Genomic DNA, 11,825 nt, shown 5'->3' with positions numbered 1-11,825 from the left:
CTGGAAAGCTGCCACTACATTAAGTTGAAAAATTGTCCATCCGAAACGTCGGACAAAGGAAACTGGTGGATTGCATCTTTGAGCTGTGGTTGGAAATACGCTGGAACACATTCAGCATCAACTTGCTTCTTCGTGAGTAACCCGGCGATTTCCATTGTCTTCAGAGACCCATGATACGATCAGACATTAGGAGAGACCGAAATGTTTGATGGGACAATCCGAATTGCGCAATCAAGACCCATACGATCAGACATCAGGAGAGACTGAAATGTTTGATGGGACAATTCGAATTGCGCGATCGCAGGAAAGAAGCATATAAGCGATGACTGAGATCCCGACGTGTTAATTCAACGTGGACACTCTTTTAAGAATATTGCTTATGACAGACTAAAGACTTCAGTAACTAAGCATAACCTGCAATAAATCTACAAAATAATCACGACTTTGCAAATGAATAAATTATGTGCGCAACACTAAACAGACGGCAAGAATTAAAGAAATTAAGACGCTGTTTATTTGTTTGTTGATGCGACATGGGAAGTAATAATTATTTATAAAACGAAATAAAATAACCAAGATCATGTCTGAGGAAGAGAAGGCCATGGGCCCAGACACGGGTGAGCAACATCAAAGCAAACATGGGATTAAAGAGCTCAGCGCAACTCGTCGTGGCAAACTTGGGCACTGCACTCGAAAAATGAATGAGATTAATAATGACATAAGATTTGGTAGAGGAGATGCTGTTGTTGTGAAAGCACAATTGGAAGAGTTTCACAAAATATTGAAGACATTTAAAACATCTCATGAATCAGTTCAAATGCTTTGATCTGATGACGTGAAAGAAAATGAAAATGTTTACTGGGATGAACCGAAGATAACAAAGTTTAATGACTTTATTTGCCAAACCGAGATATGGTTAAGACGTCAGCAAGACCCACAATCACCTGATGATGTGCATGATAGTGTGTCAATGGTGTCTAAGAGTAGTTCAAAAGCATCATCAGCTCATTCTGCACGAATTAAAATTGCTGTGGATAAAGCTGGTTTGCTGGCCAGAGCTAAGTCATTGAGAGAGAAACACGAAATGGAAATGGAAAAGCTTAAATTGCGAGCTAAAATGGAAGCATTTCAACTAAGAGAGGATCTTGCTGTCACAAATGCAAAACTACAGGCCATAGAAGAAATCGATCCAACTGAATCAACAGCAGGAACAGCTTTCAGACCTGAGGATGGTATGAACGCTTATCTGCAGAAATATCTGGAGAAATCACACAGAACGGAGTAACCAATTTCCGAATCGGTGGAAAGCAGCAGAGATGCAGGGATATCTCAGCCGGATTTCGTGGATCTGGGAGCAGTACATAAAACACCATTACAGAGGGCTATGCGGGACGGCCTAGCCCAGAAATCAATGGCAGTACCGCAAACAACCACTGCTGCAACAACTAGGCTCAATTTATCAAGCGGAGGCACTAGAACTACTTTGACTCAACCAAGAAGAGCACCATCTACTCCGGGAAGAGAACCATTAGAACCCCCAGATAACTCAGACTTGACAAATCTGCTTGTATCTGTTGTAGCTCAATCAGCACTTCCAAAGAAGGAAGTTCCCGTGTTCAATGGTAACCCCCTGGAATTTCAGTTGTTCATGCAAGCAATCAAATACAAAATAGAAGATAAGACTGACAGTAATGAAGACCGACTTTACTTTTTGGAACAATACACAGTCGGACAACCAAAATAACTTGTCAGAAGCTGTTTTCACATGGACGCTGCGGAAGGGTATGCTGAAGCCAAGCGCCTGCTCAAGCGACACTTTGGCAATGACTTTAAAATCACGACTGCCTATATGGAGAAGGCCTTAGACTGGACTGTAATCAGACCAGATGACGGAAAGGCACTTTACAGTTATGTGTTATATTTAGAAGTTGCTGTAATGCTGCCGAAAACCTTCAATACATGTCGGAACTTGACTTGCAATCCAATATGAAACGAATAGTCTCCAAGCTTCAAACACAACAGGGGCCTGAAATGTCACTCCTTTCAATGAAAGTTATGCTTTTTCCAAACCCTGTGTTTACTGTAAAAGAGAGCATGCAATGGAAAGATGTGAAGCAATGTCAAAACTCCCACGCAGAGAGAAAATTGAATTTCTAAAAAACATGGATTTTGTTTTGCCTGTTTGACAAAAGGACATCTCAGCAAAACATGTAAGAAACGCCTGACATGCCACTCATGTAATAAGAAACACCCAACACTCTTACACATCGAAAAATGGCCAGCAGATGGCGCCATAGACACTAAAGCACCTGTAGCAGCCACGAACAATACTAGTGGTGGCACAGCCGTTCAAGCCAACTCTGTCACAGTTACCCTGCCACCAACCGACCAAACAGAGGCCGGCAATACAGACCACAAATTGGCAATTGTACCCGTGATAGTGAAGGCGACCAAAGGTAGTCATTCCATAAAAACATATGCATTCCTTCCCGGGATCCCGGGAGTTCCGCTACCTTCTGTACAGAAAAACTAATGGAAGAACTGTCTGTCAGAGGGAGGAAAACAGAAATTCTGCTTCAAACCATGTGTTATGAAAAGCCAGTAAAAACCCTTCAAATTATGTGGACTGGAAGTAAGCAGCCTTGATGGCAAATACTTCATCGAACTCCCAGAGGTCTTTACAAAATGCACAATTCCTGTAAGTGATAAGAACATCCCGAGAGAAGAAGATCTAAAACAATGGCCTTACCTAAATGAGGTCAAACTGAACTCCATTGAAGCTGACGTGAGTCTGTTTATTGGGATGACCATCCCCAAAGCCATGTAACCACTCAAGGTCATCAACAGCCAGGACAATGGCCCGTATGCTGTCCTGACTAGGGTTGGGTATCGTTTGGGTTTTATCCGATACCGGTGCCTACTCGTTACTTTTCAAACGGTTCCGGTGCTAAAACGGTTCTCGAACCGGTACTTAAAAAAACAAAACTGCACACACTTGCATACATGCACGACTTGTTCTGAGTAATAATTATAATAATAATAATATTAATTACTTGCTGAAAGCAGACAGGCATGCATCATGGCGCAACATTATTTCCAAAGTCATATTAAGTAACATAACATAACAAATCAAAAACGACGGTTTTTGATTTGTTTATTTGGTTTTGAACAGAAAGTTTTGGATGCATGCATCGGCTTTGAGTTTGTTTGTTGGTTACTTTAAAATTACATTCGCTCGCAACACACACACACACACACACACACACACACACACACACACACACACACACACACACACACACACACACACACACACACACACACACACACACACACACACACACTCGTTTATCTGGCCCGGTGGGGACAGTGGACAAAAAGGTGTCTGCTGGGGACCACCCTTTCTAAATGAGATACAGACATGGTTCCAAGTCCCAATTTCTTTTTTAGATTTTAGATTTTCATGCATCACTTAAAATGTTAAGATTTCACATTTCAAATTTTTCACTTATTGCATAGGACATTTACCAACACGATGGGGACTTAAGAAGAGGGTTGGTACCGGGTGCCGCCAATAGGGGGGGACAAATGTGTAATGAAATGTCTGTCACATTTTATTTTAAACAGCAGGCAACAGCTGCATAACAAGTGCTTACTCTTTTTACTTGCTACTCTGTCTGTTGCAGTGCATTTTTGCCTGCATGGAACTTTAATATAAAAATAATTAATTAACCCTTACACTGATAGTCTAGTAGGAAGAGGGGTATCATGCACCCCTTGGAAATATACTTCTAAATCAGTGTTTCTAGATTGGAAAAAGTGTAGAAAATGATGAGCTATGTTAAATAGTTGTCGGGATGTTCCACATATTTCTATGCAAATAAGTGCCGCCATTATCGAAACAAATCTAATTTCACTATATCTCAACCAATATTGCAGATAGCTTAACAAATAAGGTGTCTAGACCCATGTTCTGAGGGTCAGAGATCATAGTGAAACTATTCATAAAATGATCACATGTTGGTGGCATGCTAGTAAGCAACCCTAACTCTTTTACCAATTATGAGACGCCATTATGGGAGATGCCAAATAAGATGTCTAGACACAGGTTGTTGTGTGTTTAACCAAGGTTTATCTCTTTTGTAGTACAAGGATCAAACATAATAGAACTCTTCTTGATGTAACCACTCTTCTCTTTCCCATGCAAGATAAACAGTCAAGTAAATGGTTATAGTACACAAACATGGTAATAACATTTTTAAATGTAGCACAACCGATACAAATTGTACCTCTTAAAATAAATAAAAAATTATGACTCAGATCAAACGATGGTCACTGTTAGAACTGCCTCTTTCGAACACAAAAGAGCAAGAACAACTTGCAGTTAGTGTGACATTGACTGCCGCTTCCAAGCGTCTATTCTGTTTTTCACGTAGTACTTGACAGCATCCCAGGTCCTACCTTTAAGTGCCTCTGGAAATGCACGGATACATTCAAGACACTGTGCTTTACCAGGAACCTTGCCAGTCTTAATGCTGTGCATCAGCTCCTGTTCCACAGCTTGGATTTCTTCTTTGCTCCACATCTTCCTCTTCTTTCTTGATGAATCTATGAAAAATAAAATAAGATAAAAGAAAGGTTGGTGGGAGTGATTACTATAGATGTGTGTGTGTGCGCGCTATAGACAGTCCGGAGGCTGCACTGCCCTCGGAGCTGTGTTCTGCCTTTTTCGTTCTGTCAACATCACATCCCTGGGAATCGATAAGAGGAATCGATAAGCTCGGAGAAATATGATGTTGATGGATTGAGCCAGTTCTCAACTGGAACTGGTTCTCAATTCCCATCCCTAAATTTGATGAAATTAGTAAGCGAACATAAGGAAAAGGCAACATGACTTGTTCACTCCTTATAAGCCTATTATTGTAAATGCTATAAGAAAAATAAATATGCATATTGTCAGTCTTTACTGTCTGTAAGCACTGTAAGAAAATAATGCCTTATTTTAGTTCATGACTGAGTTGTGTGCGAGTTGAGTTTCATCACACCCCCAAGTACCAGTAATTGTAGGAATAGTGGACATCCTGAAACCATCATAGTCTATGAGACTAGAAAATAACTCACTGAAACAGGTTATTGGTAAAATACCGTTTTTCTTTCTTTCTTCTGGCTGTGATGTATCAGACTCGTGGTCCTCTGTAGGTGTCCTCTTTTTCACAGGTCTTGACACTCCTTGAAAACAGACATACAATGGTAGAAAAGTTAACTTAAAGGTAGGGTGGATGATGTTTTCCTGCAGCATTTTTTACCATATTGCTTAAAATCTCCTTCACACATTGAAACCAATGAATTAAATGATATGACACATACACCGAAAAAATCTGTGGGATGGGCAGGATTGAAAAAACTCCATCCAATCATGAGCGTCACATTCAAGATGTTTGGATGGTGACCCTGTCTATCAAACTCAACTGCCATTTGTCCCTCCCCCCTCTGCGCGTACTCCTCTTCGGGCACGAACGAATCGCGCGCCCTCAGAGGCTTGGCTACTGGCAGGTTAGCTGCATATCAGATAGCACGGGCTGTTGAAAGAAAACTAATGATATAGTTATAAGTAAAATAAGCAAGTGTAGCACTCATGAACCCTCGGGAACAAGCGCTGCGCGTTCCTGTACTCTGAGTCTGGAGGCGTGGCTTCGGGGGGGAGGCCGAGGAAAGGTTTTTTTTTTTTTTCTTAATGCTGTGTGCTCAAACCGTTTTTCCAACATCCTCCACCCTACCTTTAAAGCACTGCAAGACTTTACGAAAACCACATTTTCAAATACATGTTCAATATTCAAGTTTTTTCTCCAGGTATGATGTATGATAGGTATACAGGTATGATATTGATTTGTGTATCTTGCATCAAATTATATATGAACACAACAAAATTACAGAAACTGTCCCTGGTGCAGACATTGAAGAAAGAAAGTTGAGGTAAAAGTTAAATAGACAAGTTAGAGCACAGCTTAAAAAACAATAAATTACATAGTAAAAGTACTCTGATATTAAAGTTTATAATTAAAAAATATGAATTGTGTATTAAGTGGATTGTTACACCCACTGAGACAGGTTATTGGTAAAATACCTTTTCTCGGATGTGATGAGGCAGACTCATGGTCCTTTGTCCAGGTCCTTGATCTACCTGTAGGCAAACAGATGGAAAATATGTTTTGAAAAGAGTGCCGCGGGGAGAACATCCCACAGCATTTATCGATGGGTGGTGATGGTATCAGTCACAAAAAAGGCCCATAAAACTACCCCAAAACTTTGTAAAATTCCTTCATACTGCTTGTCCACTGCAATCCAAGTGTCTCAAAGCCATGACATGCACAGTTGACTTAAAACATAATTCAGTACATTTTTGTAGCCTAAATATTAACTGTAGCCTGTTCGCCTGTAGAGGATTAAAAAACTACACCGGATTTCTCATCAGGATGAGGGTGAGTAGATAATGATTGAACATTGACTTGGGATGAACCATTCCTTTAAAATACCTCTGGTTAGCTGTGATTCAGACTCCTGGTCCTCCTCTGTAGTTGTCCTCTCAACTGGTCTTAGACCTTCAAGGAAAAACAAAAAGATGCAATGTTAGAAAAGCTCACTTGAAGCACTGAATGTACTAAATCGTCCTCTCCATGGAGGATGAGAACACAAGCCATGCCAACATCGACCTGTTTTGTTTTTAACTATAGTAGGGTTGATACCCCACCTAAGGACCCCAAAACTGACACAAATAAGACTTCAGACTCCCATTAGATAAAAGCCTTTTACAAGTGAAAACAAATTATTCCTTCTTGCTGGAAACCCCTGGGAGTGTCCAGACCCCACTTCGAGAACCACTGGTTCAGTGAATGTACCTGATGAGTTGGAGGATAAACTCGACATCACACCTTCATCTTCACTTCCAGATAGAGAGCCGTCGTCAGGTACTTCCTCTGAATAAACAGCAAAAAATGTTGTGAACCAGCATGACAAACCTATGACACATTTAAACCATCACAAATTAAAATGATAAAAATAGTGTGTGCAAGGTGAGGTTTTACCAGTTGGATCAATGCTGATCTCGTCCAATGTCATGCCTTTAAATTGTGATAGCTCGCCTCTCTCACAGGCCATAAGCAACTTTGGCAACTTGTAATGTCCCTTCAGGGAGCCGATAATATTGTCGATGGACCCTGATGTTGTGACCCATAAAACCTGCGAGGCAGTCCTCCTCATTGTCTTTCAAGTTCAGAACTTGTGACATTGTTGCCATTTGTTTCCTTAATCTTGTCGATGTCAATGTTTGAGGGTCCTTCACCCCGCATTCATGTGCAAAGGCACGGATGGCATCAGATCCTCTGACGTGACTTTCTGCCTCAGGTCTACCAAACAAATACACATTCTCAGGTGGCACAGCACATCGTCCTCGATAAGTCACCAGCATCTGTATGGAGGACACCATGTCTGGGCTGAGTAAGACAGGGACCTTTTTGTCCCGCTTACCTTTGATTTCCACACGCTCAAAGTATATATATTATTTTTTTAATAAAATAGCCTACATTTGTTGGATCATAGCATTTGTGTTTTCGTTATATTACTGTTTAAAGACTATTAAATTGCTATTTAAAATATGACTTGTAGGTACTGGAATATTTGCAGGCCTCCATCTCACCTCATTGTTATTCTCCTTGGCAATGTGCAGGTCCATATTAATGGTGGTAGTGGTAGTCTCCTCTGGGTAAGGGTCAGGGTTAGGCAAATCCACCTTGAGATGCCGAGACAGACCAGGGGCTGTGGACCCCAGCCTGTGCTGCTTATGGTGGTCCACAGCATCCATCTAGATGAAAGAGTGGAAGAGGAGAGGATGACAGGAGGAGAGTAAGCAAGGAGAGGAGACAAGTGAGCAGTCATACTGGAGATAAACCCTTTAGTTCAGTTTGTGGAAATTAGTTAATTAGTTAATTTAGTTATTAATAAAAAATATATTTTAAGATACTTAGCTAATTAGACTCAATCACTACATAGAGTAAATGTCTGCTTTGAGTCTGTTCATAAGTTAATTATCTGTATAATAAGTTCTGTATTGTTTGAACAATTGCTCGTACTTCATCTCAATTACAGATTTTGTTGCACTTATGACAGCAAGGAGCTGTACTTGACGAGAGAAACGTGAAACCTAAAGTCTGTTTCATCCTGTCGGCTGTTGTATGTGTGGAGCTCAGCCTCACCTCCTACAGACAGAGCAGAGGAGAGGAGAGACGGAGCTCGCAGCAAAACTCCCATTTTAGTTCGCATAGAATAATTTTTAATAGCATCAGTCTAGTCTCTTCTATAGTTATTACCTAAAACACTTTGCAGGGATTGCTCTGTAAATAAATTGAAAATATAACTAATGGTCCATATAAAGTGTTAACTAGGGCTGCCACCTAATAGTCGGCTTAGTCGAATACGTTTTCATTAGTCGAGCAAAAAGTAAAACATAAAAATAAGAAGGCATGGCCACCGCAAACCGAATACATCAGTGGTCGCAACAAGCCCTGATTTAACTTATCGCTGCAGAAATACTGACCAATACACCTGGGCAGGTAGACACCTGGGGCCGGTTGCACCAACTGGGCGTAAGCCTGGTCTTAACTACGCCTGGTCGTAACTTTGCGTTCTAAGTCCGACCTAACCGTTACGCTGGTTGCACCAACTGGGCTTAGCGTTCTTTTCACTAAGACCAGGGCGTAAATCCTACGCCTGGTCAGGGGGAGGCGTAGAGTCGAAATTTCTGCTGTTTCCGTAGCAATTCCATTCAACCCATCCAGCGCGACCATGGCACGTTTAATACATAGATAGGCTGTACAACGAGCGGGCATTTTTCATTCATTCATTCAACCTTTATTTATTCTCGGAGGGTCATTGAGGGAAGCCCTCATTTTCAATGAAGCCGAGATTACAGAAACAATGAAGTAACAAGATGTAAAAAGAGAGAGACGGGACGTTTAGACGGGAAAGAGTAATTAGGGACATAAGCAATCCATTGGACATTTATAATGACGAGGAGCTGATTGAGAGGTTTCGATTCTGTAGGAGAGATCTGTTTGAATTAATAGAAGAACTGTCACCGGATTTACTGTTCGTGTCGGACCGCAATGCAGCGCTACCACCAGCTTACAACTGCTTATTGCGCTTCGTTTCTTCGCACGTTTTTTTTTGGTTCGTATTGCTTTTTTTTGTTCGTATTTACATTGGACTGCTTGGCAGTCAGTGTGTTCTTGTTGTCACTGTACAACTAATTTTTTTTTTTTATTTCAAGGTCAGTAAAGTTGCTTTTCCTCTTTCGGTTTTCCTCCATCATATCGGATGTTAAGTAAAATAGTAAATAGCTGTTGGCACGAGGTATCCTAGCAACGCGGTGATATGCGCATTCCATGGAACATTCACATGGCCGCGCACAGCTAAGACCGGGCGTAGTTAAGACCAGGCGTAAGTCCCGTTGGTGCAACCGGCGTTAGTTCCATTCTAACGCCAGGTCTTAACTAAGACCTACTTAGCAGTTACGACCAGACGTAGTTAAGACCAGTTGGTGCAACCGGCCCCAGGGCAGGTAGACACCTGGGCAGGTAGACACCTGGGCAGGTAGACACCTGGGCAGGTAGACACCGCTAGACACACGGGACTCATACCGGTGATCGCGGCTGTAGTTCGCCGTTTCTGATCGCTGTAATTCGGAGCGTGAATATCCGTTGAATATCTAATAACTTTCTAACTTTAAAAAACACTTTAGTATTTCGTCAATAGTCGCACATCACTCGTAACTACGCCGTGAAGGTGAACCTTCCCGGACTCCGCTATAGGCCTTTTTCACAGAAGACATTTTGACTCGTCATCGTAGGAAAAGCACAGGTGTAAATAATCAAATGAATGATGGCTGAACTCCATTTAGCTGCTTTAGTTTCAGGGTGCTGCGTTGTGCATGATGGCTCACTGTCACAGCTTACTGGGACAGAGCCATCGTTAATGTTATTAGTAACAGACATAATATACGTAGACGCCTCATAGCCTGACGCTGCCTGTTGGAGCTGACGTATCAGTGCGGCCTCCATCTTGGATGGGTGATTAGTAACACGTGCTTTTCCCACTATGACAAGTCAAAATGTCTGCTGTGAAAAAGGCCTATTAACATGAACCGCTCCGCCGAAGTTGCCGCACATCCACACGCACCGGACAACAAAATATAACATGTTTTCCATGTGCTTGCTTTTAAATAAAGTTGTGTTATACGTTAGAAGTTATACGGTTTAATACGATTATTAAAAGTGATCCAGAACCGCTTGGTCCATGCCGTTAATAGGCGGCCCGCTTCGTGCGTGTGCTTGTAAAAATGATATTTAACGCCATAATTTGACACCCCTAAAAATAATATTTTTTAAGTGGAAACACATTTATGTAAAGGCCGGTCCGTGAAATTATTGTCTAACATTAAACCGGTCCGTGGCGCAAAAAAGGTTGAGGACCGCTGAATAAAACACCTGTAGTTCACTGTATTAGCCGACAGCAATGCGAGCCACTTAGCTAACGCTAACTGGCTTATACGCTAACTACTCCATTCACGAGTAACATCGCTGTTTATCATACCCTATCGATTAAAAATCATGACATACTAAAGCAAAATAAGAGAACGTAAATCCTTACCAGCTGCTGATGCTGGAGCCATTGTCATGTCTTTAACAAGTCGTCTTCTTTTGAAACGCTCTCTTCTTGCTGCTGCTGCCATGTGCCACTGCCGTGACGTCGCGTCGCGCGCTAGGCGCGGGGGGAGGGGGAGGGGAGTGGGGGAGGGGTGCACTACGCAGCTCGGCAGAGGACCACACAATATTTCTCCACTTCTCAACTGTGACTCACAAGGTAGTTTTACAGACTAGTGTTGCAAATAACTGATGTTTCACATTTAACGCTAAAGTAAACCCTGCAAAATAGAAAATTGTTAACATTAAAGTCTCTCCTTAAACCAAAGTTTCACTATACAAGTGGTGGACACTAACTAAGTACTTTTTTTCTTGCTGCTGCTGCCATGTGCCACTGCCGTCGCGTCGCGCGCTAGCCGCGGGAGGGGGAGGGGTGCACTACGCATAGCTGCTGGGTGCAGGTGCAGACTTTACAGTCTATGGTGCAGACCCACGGTGATTAATTAAGGCTCGGCAGAGGACCACACAATATTTCTCCACTTCTCAACTGTGACTCACAGGGTAGTTTTACAGACTAGTGTTGCAAATAACTGATGTTTCACATTTAACGCTAAAGTAAACCCTGCAAAATAGAAAATTGTTAACATTAAAGTCTCTCTCCTTAAACCAAAGTTTCACTATACTAGTGGTGGACACTAACTAAGTACTTTTACTTTAGTATTTTGGTGTACTTTTAGCCTACTTTACTAGTATTTCCATTTTATGCTTTATCTTTATACTTACAATCCACTACATTTTAGAGGGAAATACTGTACTTTCTAAACCTTTGCTTTTTATTGACAAATCATCTAGATGCAGTGTAATTACTAGTTTGGCTGTACTAGATATTTGATATATTCAATAGATTGAATAGGCCTATATCAAATATCTAGTACCCTCAAGTTGTCTAAATTAATAGTAGCCTATAATTAAAATAATTAATTTTCCCATTGGACACAAGCCAGCCCAGGCCTAGTTTCAGAGAGCACTTTGGAGGCCCAGTTTATAAAATGAAGCTTTTTGTTTATTTGTTGTTTTTAGTGGTAATAGTGACCAAAATGAGTCACCCTCAGACAATACCGCTGAGAACCT

General features: G+C 41.4%; 1 protein-coding gene across 3 annotated transcripts; it reads right to left on the bottom strand.

The window, feature by feature from the left end:
- Nucleotides 1-4,124: 4,124 nt before the first annotated feature.
- On the bottom strand, nt 4,125-10,762 carry LOC130378690 (uncharacterized). 3 transcript variants are annotated; one of them, XM_056585396.1, is made up of 8 exons: nt 10,702-10,762; nt 7,694-7,858; nt 7,083-7,465; nt 6,897-6,974; nt 6,534-6,599; nt 6,125-6,181; nt 5,146-5,229; nt 4,125-4,608 (listed from the first exon to the last, which is right to left on the bottom strand). In XM_056585396.1, the coding sequence occupies exons 3-8, from the start codon at nt 7,255-7,257 to the stop codon at nt 4,385-4,387; spliced, it is 684 nt and encodes a 227-aa protein (XP_056441371.1). In that variant the 5' UTR covers nt 7,258-7,465; nt 7,694-7,858; nt 10,702-10,762; the 3' UTR covers nt 4,125-4,384. The 3 variants fall into 3 exon arrangements, with proteins under 3 accessions (XP_056441371.1, XP_056441370.1, XP_056441372.1); XM_056585395.1 differs by having other exon boundaries at nt 7,083-7,858; XM_056585397.1 differs by lacking the exon at nt 7,083-7,465.
- Nucleotides 10,763-11,825: the final 1,063 nt, after the last annotated feature.

Source organism: Gadus chalcogrammus, unplaced genomic scaffold (genome assembly GCF_026213295.1).
Source record: "Gadus chalcogrammus isolate NIFS_2021 unplaced genomic scaffold, NIFS_Gcha_1.0 GACHA099, whole genome shotgun sequence".
NCBI lineage: Eukaryota > Metazoa > Chordata > Actinopteri > Gadiformes > Gadidae > Gadus > Gadus chalcogrammus.
This window is presented reverse-complemented; position numbering and strand designations above follow the sequence as displayed.